At 46.1% G+C, this 21487-nt stretch overlaps 1 protein-coding gene across 2 annotated transcripts in view; it reads right to left on the reverse strand.

The window, feature by feature from the left end:
* Nucleotides 1-316: 316 nt before the first annotated feature.
* The window catches only part of CRISPLD2 (cysteine rich secretory protein LCCL domain containing 2), a 35824-nt gene continuing 14653 nt past the window's right edge, over nucleotides 317-21487 (reverse strand). For both annotated transcript variants that reach the window (XM_056361013.1, XM_056361012.1), the window contains 12 exons: nucleotides 19905-20037; nucleotides 19667-19782; nucleotides 17668-17768; nucleotides 15925-16074; nucleotides 15038-15098; nucleotides 14342-14408; nucleotides 13235-13365; nucleotides 13059-13102; nucleotides 12069-12141; nucleotides 10846-10921; nucleotides 5945-6078; nucleotides 317-3847 (listed from right to left, as the gene is read on the reverse strand). In XM_056361013.1, coding sequence (XP_056216988.1) covers nucleotides 3793-3847; nucleotides 5945-6078; nucleotides 10846-10921; nucleotides 12069-12141; nucleotides 13059-13102; nucleotides 13235-13365; nucleotides 14342-14408; nucleotides 15038-15098; nucleotides 15925-16074; nucleotides 17668-17768; nucleotides 19667-19782; nucleotides 19905-20037 — 1141 coding nt within the window. In that variant the 3' untranslated portion in view covers nucleotides 317-3792. The remainder of the gene's footprint in view (nucleotides 3848-5944; nucleotides 6079-10845; nucleotides 10922-12068; nucleotides 12142-13058; nucleotides 13103-13234; nucleotides 13366-14341; nucleotides 14409-15037; nucleotides 15099-15924; nucleotides 16075-17667; nucleotides 17769-19666; nucleotides 19783-19904; nucleotides 20038-21487) is intronic.

Genomic DNA, 21487 nt, shown 5'->3' on the forward strand with positions numbered 1-21487 from the left:
CTTCATTAAACACTTTTTCCAACCCCTTAATCTACTTCAGCCCTTATATTGTGGGGACTTAAAGACAGAGAGTGATTTTCCCTTGCTCTCAGGATGGTTCAGGAAAGCATACATCTTATTCTTGATGGGGTAAAAGTTGACTTTTAATCCCTGGGTACGGGGCAGTTTTATTTATTTGTTTGTGGAACAGACTCCGCACATCTCAATCTCGCTCGGGCTCTACAGGGAATACTCCAGTCCCCAGGAGTAATCCCAAATAGCTTTTCTAAATACAACCCCGGCTCTGGCTGAACATTAAAGACAAGGGAAGCATTCATTCTGGGAAGGTTTTATTTCACAAATAATTCAGAAATCAAAAGAAAATGGAGGGGGAAAAAAGATATTTTACAATTCTGCATTTAGAAAAAAAATTATAGTTTATAAACAAAACACACGGCCCCTCAAAAAACATGCAAAGGCACACAAAAATTTACAAGAAACTTTTACACATAGGAAGTAAAATACATCATTTTTCATAGAAAAAAAAAAAAAAAAGCAAATTATGAACTGGCCCTAAATATTTTGACTGCACAACCAACCAACTGGAGACTCCTCAATCAGCCGTTGGCTGAACATCTTAAAATAAAGATACTCATGGAGCCAATGGACCTGACAGCACAGCGGCACCTGGGGAAGTGCCGTGCTTTGGTTGTCACACTGGTTGTGTTTTCTGGACATTTGGCTATGCTGGGCCAGATGCTCTGCAATGGCAGTGTCTGCGCTGGCAGTCTTGGTTTGAAAAATAAATTTATCGGAGAAGAACCACCAGGCAGCATCGGCTTTGCCAGGGTTTTAACCAGATGCTTCAGTAAGACTACACCTGGGTGCTTCAAGCCAGCACGTGCTTACTAATCTGCTGAGCTGGGGTCTAAGGACGAACGGATCTGGTGATATTAAGATGTGCTGCATCTTTAAGCTGCATTGAAATATATTAGGCTGAGAAATGTTTCGGTATCAGAAATAAAATCAGTAAATATTTGGCTAAAAACTGGTACTGTCCCACCTATAATATGAATAGCTAGCACCCATGATTGCAAGTAATTGATACATCATGACTGCCTTGGAGGACCTGTTCACCCCTAATTCTGGTGGAGGTATGTTTAAATTAATAGCACCCAGGACCTCAAATAATATTTGTGTAGTAAAGTCACAATTTCTCTTTTGTACAACAAATATAAAAATAAACAGATACAGACTTAAATTAATATCGGTTTCCCAAAATCCAAACCAGTTGGCTGAAGATAAAAATACACAATTGTAACTTGAATGAAGCATTTTAGGATATTTCTGTTGGAATAATAATTCTTCCCTTGCCCCCCTTTCGTCAGGTAGATACACCCCAATCTGTTTGGATTTTTATGTGCCCACAATAATCCCCTGGACTTTTCTGCAAAAGTCCTTACATTTTTTTCCATCGTTTTGCAGCATACGCAATTATCACGGACAGCACGTCAGAGGTGGGATCCTATTAGCATGAAGGCATTGTATGTGCTCCTGCAGTCCCCGTGAAGAATACCTGACTGCATCTCTTGCTCCTTCCAATTCAATAAATTGCACTGTGACTACCATCTGGCCCGTGATGGTCCTAGCCTCACGCTGCAGTATTTAATGGGCTTGAACCAGGCCACGTATAGCATAATTATTCACCGTGGGCAGACACAGGGAAGCCTTATCTCACTGCCAAGATCTCAAACGCTTCCAACCAGCAGCTTTTCTAAGATATGTTCCAGCTGTTTTGAACACCAATTTACCTAGTAAGTAAAAAAACAGTTCAGATTTCCTATCTAAAGCAAATATTGTAAACCTTGGAAGATGATACTATAGAAACAAAGACGATGCGTAGAGTCATTTCTCTCTGTCCCCCCCAAAGGCAGGCTTTCTGTGCAGCGCTTTCGGAGATGATGCAAAGCAGCTCCAATTTCATATTTTACAAAAGGTCTCTTTCCGAATTCAGATTTCACAGAATAACAAACTCCAACAGGGAGACAAACTGAATGAGAAATGTAATTTCCTTGCCGATTTCATGGTGTTTACAGAATTAAAGAAATGCTTAATCATATAGACAATTTTGGTTTGTGTTTTGAAACAGCTTGAACGTTTTTATATCTGTCTAAATTAAACCAAACATAGCCTGAGCGTAAGAGCAGCTATGAGACATCTGCCAAATAGAGGGAAATATTTTCCCGTTTGTAACACAATATTACAACCAAGTTACTGAGCACGAGGACTATGCATTTACAAGAACCGAAGAACTTAAAAGTTTGCGTTGCCTTCTTATAACTAATGAAGTGACTGGTGTCTGTGCATCAAAAGACAGACAGATTAATGTTTAGACCAAATCTAAAAATTCATTTCCAACATAAAGCAGAGAATAATTTCCAACATAAAGCGGAGAACACTCTCCCACCTTAAAGGAGGAGGTCAGGCTAGGCTCTTCTCTTGGCTCTGAAATGCATTTGGGTGCATGTGGAGGCATAAATAACAAAATAGGAAATACCATCATTACAACACCGACGGGTTTTGCAAAACACACCATTCCTGGATATCAGATGCTGACGGGCACCGCAATTACACGGAAAGTGGGGATCTCTTGGTTTCACAAATCAAAGGGGAAAAATTCATCTCGCCCAGTTTATGCCATCACTTTAAAGTCTCACAACTGCACCCACCGCAAAGAGCTGCACAAAGGTGAGGCGAACACGCTTCCTATGGGTGCAACCATTCCTAGCAGAAACAAGATTAACTTTACCACTACTGAACTACTACAGAGAAAACAACCAGCACTGCTGTATAAAACAATACACTGCATTTAACTGAAATTTTATTTGAAATGGCGTATAGTATAGGATGAGATATGCCAGCACAGGAGCCCCGGTTCACTGACTTCTCATAGGTTGCCAGACCAGCAAAATACCTGTGAATGTTTGACCAGCAAACACTGAACCTGCTGTTTGGATTATCTGGTGGCCTCATTTTCTGCAGTGAGGATCTCTGCCACCGTTTCACACCCTACTCCAGTCCCCAAAACACCTTGATGTCCAGCCAACAAGAACGTCCTCTCCCCAAACACGACACCATCATTGTACAACGTAGCCTGGTGTGATGCCCCAGCAGCCTCACACAGGAGTGCTGGGGCATGCCAACTCGTTGGGAAAACCACCACATTTTCCCTTCTTTTGCACAGAAAACATCAAACATACACAAAAACACTCTATCAAAGCCCAGCGTCTCCCCAGAAGATGCAACTTTTAAAACAGTTTCTCATTTCAAAAGGGTCCAGTGCCTGGACAGTTGCTCACTTCTGATTCTGCTTAGCAGTGCACGTCCTCATGCCCATCGCAGCAGAAGCTTCACACCCTAAAACGCTACCAAGGGCCAGGCCGAGATCCCTACGTCTGCTGTACATTGAGCCACCGCCGTTCTGTGTAGCACACCTCTTGCAAATTGAAAAGTTAGAACAGTTTATCACTGCTGAATGCCCCGAGAGAAACAAAAACACGAAACAGAAAGATACAACGCTGAACGGGTGCGATGAGATGCAAACAGCTGAGTCAGAACCTGGTGGGTTTTTTTTTTTTTTTTTCGGTTTTTTTTCCCTTTTTTTTTTCTTTTTTTTTTTTTTTTCCTATTTTAATTCCCTGAAAGAGATTGGCAAGGAGGGTACGGTCAGAGCTGATGCCATCAGAGGAGCTTTCCTGTCTCTAGAGATCAACAGAGTGCTCTCCCAAAGAAACTTGCACCTTCCCTGGGAATTTACTGCTTCACAGCAAAAATTCGGAAAGCGTTTCCATTTGAAGGATTCTTCAAGCTGCAGAAAAAGAAAAAAAAAATAAATTCATGAACCAAATGTTGGTGCCACAGGGCCCAAAGTTCAGCTACAGGCAACTTCAAATTTCTTTTGGGTGCACTGCTGTAGCACACTGCCTCTGGGCTGGTGTCGCCTTATCAGGAGCAGGAGAAAGAGACAGGATGAAAAAGAAGAGGCACAAATCCACAAGTTCACCTTTGTTCTATGTTTCCAGTCCAAATCTACAGTGCTAATGCCAACAAAAGGAGTTGGGAAGCAACAGCCTCTCTTACAGGGTAGCTTTTATCCAAGGAACACTGTGCTCCCTTATGCAGAGATTCAGGCGTAAAGAGGAACATGTTTTCCTAAAAAACAGTTGTCAAATAGGTTGGCAGGTTCCCAGGGCCTGTCTGGCCCGTCTCCTGCTGCTGGCAATGGGAGCAGCCAGATCAGCTCGCATTAAATGACAATAAATACAAATATTCATTTTCAACCTGCAGAGCTGTCCCCACCAGCTCCAGTTCTGAGCTGCTGGGGCTGGCTGTGTCCATGGGGGCAAAAGGGGCTGTTTCTGTTACCAGCCCTTATTTCTTCAGCCCTGCTGGGCTGCAGAACCCCAGGAAAGGGGCAAAATGTCATATTCCTGCAAAATAAACATTCCAGAAGGGGTAAAGGCTCAGTAAATTTTAAAGGCAGCCTTGTCCCATACCTGTTTGGGTATGTCTCTTTACCAAAGGTTATTTCCAGTGTCCTCAAGGGTAAGGTTTTCACCTTGATCTTTGAAAAGCTATTTCACTCTCTGGTGAATCTCACAGTATGAAGGTGCTCCTTATTGCTGAGTGTAAATAACACTTTGTAAATCTTCATGCTCATCCCCACTGCGAGAACGTCTTTGGTTTCCCTCACCTCCCAGATCAGCACCAGGCGCTCATTATTGCATGTCACTGCTAGCAGTGGGGTTTATTCTTAGCGAGGGCAAAGTTTGCCCGCTGAGTAAGAAGTTGTCTGTTAGTGTAAAAGGTAAGGGAAAGCAAGACAGAGATAGAAGAAAACTCATACGGATAGGAGGTTTGACACTTAAATCCAACCTATCGAATTGCAAATCACAGAACTGCAAAACGCTGGCCCTGGTAGATCTCTACTAAAGCAGCCCGTATTTAATGCCTATAGATTTCCTGTTGTGGTCTTATTTTTGTTTTGTGAGATGCTCTACAGCATCCTGGATTATCCAGTATTAGAATAAAAACAGCAAACTTTTTTGGATTTCTTGTGGTAATCATAAAAGAGGAACTACATAGAGCAGACAGAGTTATTAGTTAGTAGTTAGTAGTGACCAAACTCCCCATAACAGTGGGGAATGCTACATTTGCAAAGATAGCCCTGAGAAATTAGTACCATCACACTGGTATCTGAAAAAATACATCGTGGACTGAAACAGAAGTTTCAAATTAGAAAGGACTGAATGAGTTATGACTTGATCATTGCCATCATCCAGAGGTGTGGGATTTTGGAAGCACTGATCTACAACTATTCACTGAAAACAGCAAGGTTGGCCCAAGAGAAACTACAAAAAATTTACAAGGGTGACAAATCGACCTTCAAAAACTGTTTGATCGTCTCTCAAGAGGTTCATTTACTTATGCTTCTGTCCTGGTTTCAGCTGGAAGAGTTAATATTCTTAACAGCTTCTTTTGAAGAGAATAGAGGCAATTTGTTAACAAATACAAGTGCATCCCACACCCCAGAACTGAATGGAAATCGCAATTATAATCCTCAAAATATGACCCGGCTGAAAGCTGCAAAAATACCCATGCTTATCTTTTAATGTGTTAGACACACACGACAAGATGTATTAATATGGACTCGTACTGTAATAAACCAAGACAAGGCTCAACCATCTTTCCTACCTTTCACACCGATCTGAAAGCAGCTCCTCAGCCGTGGCAGATAAGAGCAGGACAACACGCTCTATTTATTTGGGTCTCAAAATTCACAGTGACGCTGTTAGGTCACATATTTCCAATTCACCAGCCTTTCTAGCTGATGTCTGCGGACTTTGACGCACATCTGAACACACAGCTGAGAATAAGAGGAAACTACAAAGGAAAAACATCCCACCTCTCAGACTGGACGCCATTCTTTAAGGAGCCAACATAATTTTTCTTCTTTTCCACAGGCATCACATCCACAAAACCACCTCTTTCATCTGGAATGACTCCTGCGTGCACTGCAGTTCTGCAGATACTGGAGCTCTGAAAAAATAGTTAATTATTTTTACTTATAAACTAGAAGTCTATGTTTTACATCTGGAGATTTCCTATCTCTGTAAGCACCAAGAAAAACCAAGGATTTTTTTTTTTTTTTAAATTAAAAACATCCTGAAACAATTTTGTCCCTCTTACAGACAGACTAGGGATAAAAGATGTTGTGGACCAGATCTTGCAGGTATGCCATAAGCCCTGGCTATAAGACGATCCACCACCACCACAGAGGAGAAGCAGCCCTTCCACCATTCCCATCTGTGATGGAGCTGTACCTGGGAGATTTCCCAGGGCCAAAGCTGAGTGGAGGAAAACCTTCCAGCCAGCGCCTCTTGGGTCTGCACTACTGAAACCGCTGCAGTGAAACTCTTTGCTAGTGACCAGCCACCTCAGCAAAGTTTGTTCACTCCGTTGCTTGAAAAGGAGACACTTTTCCTGAAGGAAGGTGAATGATCTCCTATTATTCAGGACAGTTCACATCCTTCTTTCTAGGAAAAGCAGAAAGACTGCACCCGTTGAGCTGATGTAGCTTTTGGACAGGCATTATCCCGTAAGGCAACACCAAGCACGCAGGGAGATTAACATTTCTGAAAAGACTAAAGATTCTCGATTGCACATCGTGCCGTTACCCTGCTCTCCGAGATGTGCAGAGTCAGAGCTGCTGGAGGAACACAAAACACCAACAACTGATGACTAAGCTCCCAAAGCATCCAGAAAAGACAGCAAAAGCAGAGAAGGCTTAGGCATAGTATAAATTTGGCCATCGAGTGGATTCTAGGGAATTTACATACAGCAAGGTGGAATAACAAAAAGCAAAAACCAGCTTTGCACAGGGACTGGCAGCAGGTGAAAAGCCCAACCCCATAAACTCCCTGATCACTAAAAACTGGAGTACCCCAAAACCAGCGACAAGGGCAAACGTTCCCGCTGCGTCCGTACGATAGGGATGGTGCCGTTTCATTCTAGCAGCCATATATGGCAGGTTTGCCTTGCCCCCTATATATTTATCACTTTGGATGGCCTATCTCTTGGCAGCCCTCTGGGTTTGGAGTGCCAGTTTGGTATTTTGCTTCTATATATGGCCAAGGGAGCCAGCGAACACTGCGCTTGGAAGATATGCTGTGAATTCACCCTAGCATGCGGTGGGAAATCTGTAAATCTAAAATAGGCTCATAAAATTAAACTGTCCTGAATCCATTTGCAACACTCTCCACTGGGAGACATCCTCAGCTGTTCTTTTCAAGGCATTCCTGGGTTTTTCCAGGACTTGCTGTTCTGCTGCTTACTAAAAGCTTTGATCAACAGGCTTTTTTACTGCCTCACCCCCACCCTCCTCTAAGCACTCTGTTGGATTACAGCCCTCTTCTGTCCCAGGCCAGGCTTTGCTTTGATGAACTGATTGAAGAGCCTTTAGAAGATGAGACATTACAAGAATAAGGCCTTCCCCTCAAATTCAGAAGTACGACAGCTGCACAGACAACGCAACGGCTTTCCGTGGCACAGCCCCTCGGGATGCTCTGGGAGCGTTTCCTGATGGACTGGGAGGCACACACCATAACATGACAGTACTACAGTGGGGGCCATTAGCAACAGTCGGTGGCTATGAGTTTAATCACTCGTATTTTCCTCATTAGTATGACTAGTTTAATCATTAAATTTGTATCTCCTGAGAGCTGAGCCATCCGACTTGATTTGCTCTGGTGATAAACACCTGCCTCTTTTTGCAGGTGATTTATCCTCCTCCAACCAATTGCCCCGCAAGTGTGGATGAAAGACCTTATCTCAAGCGCAGAGAGTTGTTTCTCTCCTAGCTCTGTAGGGCTTCGAGCAGGGATGGGGATGGGTTTCCCTTGCAGTCTTATGTCACACTAGGAGCCAGTCAGAGTGACAAATGACAAAAGTGTCTCATTAAACTTAAAAGCTCTTTTACAGCCTCGATGAAGACCCTCAGGTGTTCACACAGCTCCAGCATCACCCCAGAAATGGTCCTGTCCTCATTAGTAAGAGGTGAGGGTTTATTTCCTAGACACAATTACGTGCTCAAAGACCTTATTCTTTATTTATTTTCCTCCTCATTTACATGGCAGCGTAAAGAATTTCACTGCAATGTGCTACGAGGGAAAAGGGGCAACAAATTTTCTGTTCCCCAGCCAGTTGCTTCTGGCTCCTAATTTCAGCACTGAGAGGATGCTGGAGATGCTCTCCCTGTGCTGCTTCCATCTGCAAGCCCTGCATGATGGCAGCAAGTCTGTTCTCACCAAAAAGTAATGCCATTCAGTGGAAAGACCTGGGATTTGGTCATCAGCTTTTCCTGTAGCATATTTTCTTGCATTTTGTTCATTTACCCCAAAATTTAATGCTCCTTTATGTCCCTGTTCCATCATCTTACTAATTTCATTACAAACAATTCCCTGCACTGCTTTTTAAAGCAAAGCTTGCCAATATCTCTTTGTGCTTTAAGCCAAGAGAAGTACCCAGGAGATAATCTTATAAATACACAATCCAAGATAATTTTATAACGATGAGTAAAAAAAAAAAAACCCGAAAAACAATCAGAATGCATTTAAAGTGGGTAAAAACCCATTAACAAGAAATGGAGATAATGGCTCCTATGCCCCCTGAATAAAAATCAGAATTATCCCACAAAAACTGCCAATTCTTCACATTTCTTTGTTCTTCATGGCAAAACAAACTTCCACATGCCTGGCTGGGATGGTGTAAATGTGAATGCTACCTTGGGCCAGAAGCACAGTGAGTCACATCACTACACGGACTAGCCAAGTATTTTGCCATCACAGCTTGGACCATCGGCTCCTCACCTGCAAAAGCATTTAGCAAATCGACCTTTTGGAGAAGGTGCTAAAAAGCCAGAGGGCACCTTGCAGGGAGTGCAAACTGGACATGGGCAAAATGCTTCATTTCCTTTTAGACAACGTATTTAAGATGACATAGTTGAAGCAGAAGTCGCCCCAGGGCCATGAAGGTGCCCCCCTAGACATGAAGCCAAAGAGCCCTCCCAGAAGACCAGCACTGGTCTCATGCAGCTGGTTGCTCACTTTAATTAATCCTCAGCTGTGGGCTCAGGTTAATTCACAGCATCCCCTCCTGGAGAGCATCCTGCACAGCCCATGCTCCCTGGGAGAAGCCTTTTCCCAAATTCTCCTTGCATGGCATGCGTGTTTCACTTGTCAGCTTTCCAGCCTGAGCATTTCTCAGCATCGGTCCCTCTTTGTACTGATCCACGTTTGTATTAATCCAAAAATCCCCTTTGCAGCGTGTTTCACAGCCACCTCAAACTTTTTTTTTCCCCAGCTGGTTTCACCTGCTTTGCTACCAATCTCGCACTCTCGTAAAAAACTAAATGCTTTCCTTATTACACTCGCATCACCCTATTAGTACAGTCGTCCAGAAAAAGGTTAACCAAACCCTCTAGGAAGTGGCCAAATATTTTTATTTTTTTCTATTTTATTTTCCTCCCAAATGGCAGTACATGCCCTGGTTTATGAAACAATACCCAGGGGGTACAGGAGGAAATGGATTCATTGCAGGACACTAATCCTTTTGCGTCAGTACAAATCAGGAAACAACACCAGCCCGGGATGCTGGTCCTCACCTAATTCCCTTGTAATTGCAGGCCCCGTTCAGGGGTAACCCAAAGAAAATTTGTGCTCAGTAAAAGAGAGAAAACTATTTCCCATTTCCTGAGGGTCGGAGCACGCACGGAGGCAGGTACCGCGGGGCGGCAGCTGCCCGATGAATTTGCAGGTCTAGGCTAACCTGTTTGTGCAACTCTACGTTTAGAAAACATTAGTCTCAAGTGAAATAAAAAATAGGGTGGTGGTGGTTTTTTTTTTTAAATTGCTTTCAAAATTACTCGTCCCAAATGATTGTACCATTTCTGCAGGATGTTTTTTCTCAGGAGTCTGCAAAGCTCCACGGTGAGCTCAAGCTGGGGGCCCTACAGTTTGCCGGCTGCTTCCCCCAGGCCTCCAAAAAGCACGTTCCTACAGGCTACTCGCCCACCAGAGAGCTGGCATTTCTAAACTCAACCTCTGATGGAAAAAAAAAATATGAAAAAAGTGAGGGGGAAAAAAAAAAAGAAAAAAAGAGAAGGGAAAATAAAAAAGCACCCGCAAATGGAAAAACATTGAAACCCAGTTTTTAGAGGCCTAATATTAAGAGATTTCAAAAAAATGACTCTTTGCCTAGTTTTAGCATCAAGTCTCTGCTCATCCCCATGAGCAGGGTTTAGAAAAACAAACCAATAAACCCAGCTCGCATGCTTTCTTTCCACTGCTCTGCACTCTGTCCTGCCCGCTCAGAAACGCTGTTCAGCTCCCAGAAAGAGGAGGGCAGGGGAGGGGGGAGAAGGTCTATTTTTGCCAACTGTATAGTGTGACAGTGTGTAATGAAAGCCCTTGGTGCTCATCTGTAGATCCCAAAACACTTTGCTGAGGTGGCCGAGCGCTACCGCGGTTTCACAGGCATCGCCCGTGTGGCACGGAGCGGTTGAGTGACCCGACCAAGTCCCCACGAGTAAGTCGGTGCCGGAGGGTGGAAGGGCTCCCCAAGCCCATTGGCCCCAGCCTGGTGCGGTAACTGCTGGTGCTGCTTCTTCCTTCATCTCCATCTACCCACCCCCACGTGGCAGTGACCACGGAGAGTCTGATTCTCTTCCCTCAACGGCGGTGTATGACCCCCGCCCTGTGACACAGATGTCACGACACGCAGGGTCACCGGGGGAAGGAGCGTACTCACATCTGCATAAACGTTTGTGCCAAACACCGGGGCCCAGTACGACGGCTCATCTTTACAGTGGGCTGGACAATAAATCCTAGAAAACAATTTATTCATATTTATTCTCTATATCAAGGCTCAACAGGAAAGCAAGCTGCATTCTTGGGAGATTTCAAGTGCCTGCATCTGGTCTGCAGGTGGCAACAGCGAATTTAATTATTTGTTCCCCTCAGATGACTTTTGGTAGTTACTGCAGAACTGTAAATAGAGGCGTTCAGACCAGGAAAAGAGGGATTGGTCTTTTATGACATTTTCAAACGGGAGGACCTGTATTTCTGCACAACGCTGTGCACATAAGTATTTGCACATGGTTGTGGCCCCCTGCCCTGCCACGACTTACACCTGCACAACAAACTTCTTCCATGTTTTAAGGTGGAAAGGAAAACCACATCCAAAACCCAGCAAGTGCAGCAGAACAAATTCAGAGTGCAAAGTCGCACGCTCATATATATAGGGGTGTGCTGAAATGGGATTGCGTAGCTTGATATGTCACTGAAGCAGTCTGAGAACATAACATGAATTTTCTCTCACGATGCCAAGAAAAGCACGGTGGCTAGAGGAAACATGCCATTCCCAACCCCCTCCTCCAGTTCATCTGGTAAAATCAGCTCCGTCCCTGCTAGCCCTCAGGTGTGGGGACCTCAGCATCCTCTGTTAAGCTGGCCCTCCTCGGAGCTGAGCAGGTTTAAGGTGAACATAGAATCACTTAGGCTGGAAAAGACCTTTAAGATCATCAAGTCCAACCGTTGACCCAGCGCTGCCAAGCCCACCACTAACCCATGGCCCTGAGCGCCACATCTACACGTTTTTTAAACACTTCCATGGATGGTGACTCTACCACCTCCCTGGGCAGCCTGTTCCAGTGCTTGACCACCCTTTCAATGAAGAAATATTTCCCAATGCCCCACCTAAACCTCCCCTGGTGCAACTTGAGGCCGTTTCCTCTTGTCCTGTCGCTTGTTACTTGGGAGAAGAGGCCGACCCCCTGCCCACAGCCCCTGCTGGGTGGCTGCGGAGACACCAGGTCTCTGAGCCTCCTCTCCAGGCTGACCCCCCCAGCTCCCCCAGCCGCTCCCCACAGCACTTGTGCCCCAGCCCCTGCCCGGCTCCGGACACGCTCCAGCCCCTCTACGTCCCTCCTGGAGCGAGGGGACCCAAAACATACATAAATGGGCTTGTGGTACCTTGGGCAATGGGTCGCCGGCTTTTTGAACTGGCACAGCTCAGCTACTGTAGCATAGCAATCCAGCGTCTGCGCTGCGGAGATAAACATGGAGAGGGACATTACTAGACCTACAGCTCAGGCAGCTGCGGAGAACACAAGCCACAGTCACGCAACACATCTGGAGAGACCCATGTCCAGCTGAGGGCACAAGGAGGAAAGCTGCTCGCTCCTCTACCCATGGCATGCACCCAGGAGAGGGCTGACCAGCTCTCCGGCAGAAATCCTGCTCCCACACTACAATGTGGCCTTGAAAATATTACAGCTTGCAGAAGAAAAGTAGCTGCTCCCTAAGACGATGTTTTTTTTCAACAGCTCCAGAAGTGGCACCCAAATACCTGACACCTATAGTTTTCCCTGAAAGTAGGTCAAGTGGATCTAATCAAAATGATGATTGTATGTATGAGGAGGAGGAATTATTCAAAGATATTCAGAAAGTGGAAACTGTTGAAAAAGCAGAACTCCACTGTATTTATTTACATGCTCACCATAAATATGATGGCTCGCTGCTAGAAACTGATCTCGTATGCATTACGTGTTTCATTATACTATCACACTATTATCTTAGCCACTATTTTTTTCAGGTTTTATACAGTGTTCACACTAGACTGAGGCCTTCATACAAGGATGCCTCAGCTTCCATCACTTTGCTATCAGCAGCCTGTGACACTGCAGCTGATGCCTGGACCCGGCCACGATCCACCACCAGGAGATGCTGCTGGAAATGGCCCATTATCACCTTTTTCTGAACCTTCCTCTTAGATCCCCACAGAAAAATGAGGTGGCTGGCGGTGGAATTGCCCGTAGCAGGTGATGGATCACCACTCTAGGGCTTAGCTGTGGTACTAAACCATTTGATATGACCCCTTGAAATGAAAGAGCGCTGCAAGGAACGATGCTTTTCAAGTACCCCATTAGCAGCCAGGGTTTCTTCTCAACTTTTAAAACTTACTTGTGACTTTGGAAACCATGAATGCATTTGAAGGCTTATTTTTCCTGCAAAATAAGCAAACGAAAACATCTATTAAAAAAATAAGCTTACTTGAATCACTATGTCTACATATGAGTAACAAAGATGACCAAACATCTACTTATATTTAAAGCAAATACTTTTCATGAAGGTAGTACCTAAAAGACTCCACACCGTTCCTGGTAGACTTCACAAAAGCTGGTGTCCTCCCCTTCCTTGTGATATCAACCAGTCCTCCTTTATTGTCCAGGATGCCGTAATGAATTGCAGCTCGACATATGCTTGATGACTGACAAGAGCATAAATGCAAATAGCATGTGAAATAAATCTCATTCACAGAGCCACGCTGACCGACCGCTGTGCGAAAAATGAAGAAGAAATGAAACCACCACCGAAGTGCCAAATGGAAAAGAAGCTGAGTACACTCCTTTGGAATCTGGTTGTTAAATCTTACTCTTCCAACACAGCCTTATTCTTTTTTTATTATCATTATTATTGTTGTTTTAAGCGCTGCCTCACTGAATGGCAAGCTTTTTTTAAAATAACAAAACCATACATTTAGATACAATTTAGAAGAAAAGCAGCATTGGAAATTAATGACTGGTATGAAATATTTCCAGTTCTCAACAAAATATTCAAACCCAAAATATTTCTGCTGAAACCACTTGGAGGAGGTGGCTGTCTGCAGTCACAGAAATTGCAGGGCAAAGATGTACCATGGGCGATGCAGTCACGCACCAACAGTGAGAACGGGGAGGGCAAACATGCTTTTCAATAAAAACCCTTTTATTTTCAACTTTTCTTCACCCCAGAAGTAGTTTGATGGGAAAACAGTGTCATGCTTTATTTATAAACGATCTTGCTAATTCAAGATCCAGCAAATCAGCCCGAAATATGATTTGGTTACAACATTTAGCGGTGTTTTTCATCTCAAGTTTCTGTTCAGCACGACAGCTGCCCACACTACAGAAGAGATCTTTGTGAGAGCTGGCTGGTGATCCCCATCCCTCACTTGCCATGGGTTTCATTGCATATTAAGGGCATTCATGAGCAAGTCACGTCTGGAATCACTTTGCCTTTCCAGACTTCTTCCTTTTATCACCAAGACGAGGAAAATAGAGATCATCTTTATTAGTGCTATTTTACACACCACAACTGGGGAATCTGAAAAGCCAAATTACACTAGAATTGCTGGCATTTCCCATTTCTGTTATTACTGCTAACTCCCCACAAATTACATCTATGAGCTATTAAAAGGTACTTACACTTTCATAATAAAATGTTCCAAAGATCTTTGCCTTACTGTACAAGCAGCCAGCTGGGCACAAATACCTAGTAAAGATATATATCTTTGAGGGTGGCAAAAAAACAATTCAAGAAAAACAGACTTTGACTCTATTTCATTTAATAGTCATTCCATCCATTTCACGTAACTCTTCCATTTAAAAACAAGATTGCAAAATAGCTACTTTTTGAAACAGTTTCTCCACCCCTCCTTAAAAGCCTGACCAATATTTAGATTCTGTGGATTTGGTTTTTCTCCAAGTGATAAACTGTCCCATTCTTTGCAGAAACCTTAACCAGAAGTTCTTGACTGGCTGGGAGGGGACAAGCCATGAATTCTTGGTCTGGCTTGGCCAGTGGCGGAGTGCTTAAAAAGGGCTCAAAAATTACTCTGCCAAAATGTATTAAATTATTTTGGACCCCTGAAACTGTGGGTCATCATGGCTGAATGAAATAAACTGAGTCACCTTATTTCTAGGCTTGGCTGAAGACTTTGTATTAAGAGAAATTAAGGCTGTTTTGGTTTGGTTTTTTTTTAAAAAAAAAAAAAAAAAGAGAGACCTGTCTAGGTAGTCACAAAAAATACATAGTATAGCCTCTCTCATATTTGCAAGTAGTGCATCATTTTTAGGCTACTTTTTCCTGCAGAGCTCCAAGAAGTATCAGTAAAATGCTACCTGTTGCATGTTGAGCCTCTGCATTTGTCTCTCATCTTGGTTTCACAGGTAATGACTTGTGCTGGGGAGAAAACAATAAAATAAATCAATAGTTGTAAAAGGAAAGAGACTGCCACAGTCTGCTTTCGGGCTATGGAGATGTGCAACCACCATGCATCTTTCCTGGAGGTCTTTGGTGCAGCAAGATTAAAATTTTATCAGAGCCCAGCCCAGCCCAGCCTGGAGCGGTTTGTGCCTCTTTAGCCCTTCACCTGCGACAGGTGTCTTTGGAAATATTAGCAAGGAAGAAAGATCTGACAGCTGAAGGCTTTGATTTACAGCCTGAGGTCTGCAGCCAGAGCTCTCATTCTCCATTTAATTACAGACTCTCAAGATGCTGGTAGATAAAGTTGAAAAGGATGCGTTGGCTTGCCTCGCCTTGTTGTCACAGTAAGTCTCTTTTAATTAGCAGCAGTTAGAAAACGGAGGAAGTACTTCCAGCTCCACAAATAACTTCAGAAATCTTCCCAAGCATGAAATAAAAAGGAAATGAACTAAAACCCCCACAAAAGCTGCCAAGAGGGTATAACTGTTGAGGGCTGAGTATTTTAAATGGGAAATACATTGATTGCTGATGGGGGACCTTTGATTCATTGATACTTCTTTGAGATGGTTTAAAAGGTCAAATAACTATTGCAGTCTGACGTGCAGAAGGCAGAAGTGGCTTTTGAAAGCTTCGCTCCCTGCTTCTGCTATAATTAAGTGAATTTTTGCCCAGATGACCTCCCCCTCCCCTCAAACGTCCCCCCAGTTACTTTTTTCCTGAGCCTCCTCAGCGCTTTCCACACCTTTTCCCATGGATGTACTTTAAAACTTATAGGACCTGAGAAAGAAAGGAGCTGTCTTACTCATGTAGGAGTCTAGGATGGTTTTCACAGCTTTGCTGGGCTTGCTTTCTGGAGGGTAGAACTGCACCGGTTTTTGCTCCGCGACCTGTGAAATCTCCACTTCATTGGTCTCGTCCGTCTCAGTGATGATGGGATCTTCATAACGGTAACCTTGTTAGAAGTGGGGATTAAAAATAATTACAGTGTGTTCGCACTGACGGGGAACTTGGAGTGGTTCATATTTTGAGAGAGGTGATTTAGTTTGACAAGGATTTGCTTTTAAATAGTTGGAAGCTCAAAAATGGCCATTAAATGTAGCACAGGGCTATTGCCAGGGCAGGTGCTGGGAGGGGAGACTGCCCCTCTCCCGCTCCCCTGCACACAGAGTGGCACGTATAGCATCGTACACCAAAGGTTTGAAATGATCCCCACTGATGAGTGCAAGGAAGCGTTGATATTTTTTCTTGTTTCCCATACAGGTCTTTCTGGAGGAAAACACAGATCTGCTGGAGGGCACGCAGAGAGGACTCCAGTATTTGTGAAGGTGGCTGAAACCTTTTCTCCTCCCGCCCGGGTTTGCTTCCCCAACCCACCCCATGAGCAGGGCTTCGGCCAAGCCTGCACCGAAGCTCAGGTCCCGCTACAGCCCGATCCTGGCTTCACCACCGGCGGTGGGATTACCCCCGGCTTTACCTCCGCTGGAGAACAAGCTGCCGCCTGCTCTTGCAGCTGAGCAAAGGGATTTGGGAAACGGTGCTGGCAAAACTCATTCCGCTTGTCCAGCCCTACCCAAAACCCCTGCACCGCTCTCATCCTCGGCCACAAGGAACGATGCAAGCAAAGGGGTGATGGATGGTGGCTCCAAGAGGGCTTTCTCCCTCTTGCTGTGCCACCGGGGCATCCCTTCCCCTCTCCCCGCCGCAGCCCACAGGCGCCCTGGGGTCCTCCCCCCAGACCCCGCAGGCTAAAAATGATAAAAGCAATTCTGCGGCAAAGCAAGCCTCTGCTTTGGGCAAGTCTCCAGGGAACCTGCCTGCTTCTGAGAACCCAGCTCTCCGTGAAGCAGAACACATGGGAGAAGGAAAACACCTTCAGTGCATGACCCCAGAAAACGCTGCGCGCCGGGGGGATAGCGCTGCTTCACCGGCCCTTTCAGCATTCACCAGATTTTTCACTCCATTGACCTCTATTCTGAGAAAACTCCACAGGTCAGGAAAAACCGTCCATGATCCCCTCCTGTCCTCCAAGAGACACAAATTGCTGTGTTCATTTCGCAGCCATGAAAACCAAGGTGGGGAGAGAGGGAAACGCTCCATCCCTGGCCCCCGAAGGAGCGGGGCAGGCGGCCAAGCTCTGCCCACCCACGTCGCCGCTGGTAAGCGCCGGAGAACATTCCCTTCCCAAACAAACCCCTCGAGGACGGGATCGCTCCTGCCTGCAGCCTGCCAGCACTCAAAATCCCGCTGGAGCTCCCGAGCCAAACCCACGTAAGCTCGGAGCAGCTTCCCCCATCCGAGCGCTCGCTCTCATTTTCACTGCAGAAAACGCACCCAATCCAAGCTCCACGTTTTAAGCAGTTCAGCGCCTTTCGGATCCAGCAGCGGCCACCGATTTACCGCGTGTCACGATGTCGAAATATTAAGGAACGCTGATTAAAAGGTGCATAAAGCTGCGGCTGCTTCTAATCAAAAGTTTCCAGGCATAAGTTTGCTCCAGCCTTTTCCCCAGCCCCAGAGGGTGCCCCCTGAGCCCCCCAGCACGCACCTTTATAGCAGAGGTTGTTCTGGCAGCCTCCTCCGTAGCTCGGCGGGCACTCGGAGCAGGGGCGGCCGGTCTTGTACGGGGCTTCTCCGATCCAGTTGCCCCTGCAAGCACAGGAGCCAGGCGCACCCGTCACACACCCACACACCCATCCAAGCCCCCGGCACCGCCCGGCACTAAAGCAACGGGGAGAACGGGTGTCTCTGCTGTGCTCGCCCTGGGCTGTAGATGGGGAAAGGCAGCCTGTCCCGGCTCTTTCCATCCCCGACCCCAGCAGTAGCTCAGCGCCAGCTTCCCGCTTGCCTTCACCTCTCAGAGCCACCAGGCTCCCACCATCTTGTGCAACACCCCCCGGCAGCTGCATTGGGACAGGCTGCAGCGCAGCTTTTACCATTTAAAAGCAGCCTCGTTTTCCATCTGGAACCTTTTCCAAACAGGAAAACCACCAGAAATACATGGACCCTCGTGCCAGATCATCTGGGAACCAGAGCAGCACCCCGCATTCCCTCCTCACCCAGCCTGGCCACCCTCGCGTCCCCAGTTTTGCCTCCGAGGCTGCAGAAACATCACCCTGGCCCAGAGCAACCAAGCAAAGACTGAACAACCAGCCCAGGAGAGCCTTGTAAGAGAAAAGTTCCTCCCTGTTTTGCCTCCAAGATGAGATTTTTTAGGGGTTTACCTAAATGAACAGCATGCAACAATCACTTTTACATTAGACTCCAATAGATATACTGCGATCTTAGGTAAACAGGAGTAAACCAATGGATTGCTGCATTTTCCTCAAGAAACTACCCAGAAAAACAGCCCCTTCTGGCACTCCGTGCTGCTTGAGGGGCTGCGAAGGCTGGAGGAGCCGGAGCTCAGCCCGTGGCCCAAACCCTGGGGGTGTTGCTCTGTCAGCTGTCTCCACCTACAAGGCCAGCTGAGGACAGTGCGCGCTGACGCCAGCGAGAAAAGATTAAGCAGAAACTGCAGGAATAGACTATTTTTCCATCCAGCAGCCTGAATGGACGACATGCAAGCAGCCCAGCCGGCTGCAGGAGCTCCACGGGAGATGGTGATTCCTTCCGAGGAGCAGGTTGTTAAATCCCACCAAACCACAAGCAGAATGTGCTCGGTGTCCAGCATGGGGAGAGGGGCTTAGGCAGCCCCCCCCAGCGCTCTGCCGGGGTGGCACTGCCAGCTCTACACCCGCACGGCTGCTTTCCCCTGCATCATTCTGCCCGGGGATCTCCAGCAGTCAGATGCTCTCCAGGCCACTCAAATACAGTGCTTTCCCTGTTTTGTTTTGGTTTTACATTTTAAATTGCCAAGGACTTGGAGCAGGAATGTTTCCCCTATTAGCCATTAAAGCAAAAATATTAATTGTCCATTGTCAGGTAGAAAGCTCCTCCTAGATGTAGTAGCCAAGAAAGATGGATTTTCCTTTTGAAATTTAATCAAACCATTGAGCCAGCTAAATCTTGACCGATGCAGTAATTTCACTTGTCTTTTTTAAGCCACAGGGAGCTCATCAGGTCTGGGATTTATCTCCTCGCAGCTCCTTGGCTCTCTCCCACCAGCGGCTGCCGCAGGGCTGGCTTTGCACGAAGCAGCGGTGTGCTTAAACCAGCAGCTTTTGCAGGGAGGGGACCGCAAATGCATCACGGCACGGCAGCTTACCTGGCCGGTGGAGAGGCTGCTGCCGCTGCCGGAGCGTTATTCACCCCCATCCATCCCCTCCCACCCTCGCCAGCAGCCCAGCCAGCTCCATCCTGGCCATCTCCCGCTCCTCCTTCCCATGGCAGGAACATCAAAGCTCCAGCCTGGCCCCAGCCCCTCGTTCGGTTTTCCAGGCAATGCTCAGAAGTCTTGAACCAGCTCTGTGCTGCCGTCTAAAGCGAAAATTTCAAGCCACAACCACCAGTCTAGACTGCCTGAAATCACTTCCCCAGATCCCGGGCTAGCGGAGCAACCTGCCAGTTGCAGGAAAGCTGGAGCGAGCCCAGCTTATCTGCCTTACTTTGGCGAGTAGTTGCAGACCAGGTAGACGGCGTTCTCCCAGATCTCTCCCCAGACGTTCATCTGCTTGCAGACGTTCACGGCGCAGCCGATCTTGTTCGTCGTGGCCCAGACTATCTGCAAGTGCGACGCAGTTATTAAAATCGGCAAAGTACTGCGCTGCGGGCACGCACTGCAGTGACAGCGGGGACACGGGGGGTGCGGGGGGTGCAGGTACAAGGGCCTTTCGTCTCCCTTACCTGGGTGTAATGCGTGCACATAGAGCCAGTACATTTGTCTGGGCACCAGGGGTTGCACTCGTGAGGATATGGGTATGTGTAATCTTTAACCTCATCATACCAAGACTGGACATGGAAAGCTGGAGACCGATACCTGAAGGAGCAAAGAAAGTTTAAAATCACAAAGCTCTGGTAGAAGTTTGCAAACAGTATCTGTAGCCTCCTGCCATTGTTGTAAGCTCAGATTTTTTTAACGCAAGTTTTGCTAATTTTTATGTAACAGTTTCTTAAGGCAAGTTCCATTCATTGAGAAGGCGTTGCTTAAAGACCCCAGTAACATGGTCTAATGGGCAGCAAAGAAATCTCATTGAAAATATTAAAGATGATTGTTTTTCCCTAAGATTCACAGCCCGCTCTGACTCGGTATTATTTATAGGTTTGACATGTTCTTCAAGTGCCGCTGACCTGAAATGTCCTCTTGACTTTTTCCACAGAACTACAAAAAACTTCTAGTTGGGCAGAAAGTTGTATTTTGGAAGTAAACAGAAGTTAAGGTTTGCCAAACACCTTAAACCGAAAGCCATCGTGCACCTATTTTACCACCGGGCAATTAGCTAAATCTGGAAGTCCGCTAGCAGTTCATACTGTAAGACCGTTGAAAGCGAGTGGGCTTTTGCACCCCCACATCACGCCTGGAGCTGGTGCACACGCACCCCACCTTCCATTGCAGCAGTGCCCCCCCGCAGCGAGCCCCCGCGCAGGCTGCGGGCGCTTGGTGCAAGCTCTGCACCAGCTGCTGCAGCCCGCGGCAGCACTGACGCCACTCGGGCCGTCTGCAGGAGCACCAGTGACGCTAAAACTACCGATAGAAACTCGTACGCATTTTGCGTGCTACGTACACAGCCGGCAAAGGGAGTAATCTGCAAAGTGTGTGTCAAAGCAGAGCAGCGCTTCGAGCCCACTGCTTTTTATTGCTTTCAACAGCTCACACGAAGCAAGCGGCCAGAAACACGGGTGATATCATTACCAACTGGAGTTTGTTCTTTCAGCCAACTCTTCATTAAAAATCATTCATTAGAAGTATTTTAAAAACATTAATCTCATGATGTCATTAAGTGAATACTTTCCGAATCCTATTTTACAGGAGAGGAAATTGAGGCAATCAAGTTATGGCCCGTTCCTGAAAAAGCTGAGATATATCTGCTTTCTTTTTCCCTTCAGCGACTGCAAAGGGAGCAAGATTGGATCTACCTCCATCAGTAATCCACGGCCATCTCGAACGTTTGTAGGAGAGCCAAGAACAGCATGATCTTTTGACTTTGTTTCCAATGTATTAACCACCGTACTTTCCAATCATTATTTAATTCTGCCAACAAAAACAGGCCCAATTTTTATATTGGGCTAATTTCACACCAGCAAATTTCCATCGCTTTCGACCAAGTCCTACCTGATTTACAGCAAACATAACTGCATTTCCACCCATTAGGGCTCCTGAGCACGTACAAAATGTTTGCTGCGTAAAGCAGACTTAACCTGTAACAGGCTCAAGGATAGGGGCTTAACAAATTTCACCATGAGACAGAGAGGCAAATCCATCTGGAAGT

The sequence above is a fragment of the Falco biarmicus genome, chromosome 15 (assembly GCF_023638135.1).
Source record: "Falco biarmicus isolate bFalBia1 chromosome 15, bFalBia1.pri, whole genome shotgun sequence".
Taxonomy (NCBI): Eukaryota; Metazoa; Chordata; class Aves; order Falconiformes; family Falconidae; genus Falco; species Falco biarmicus.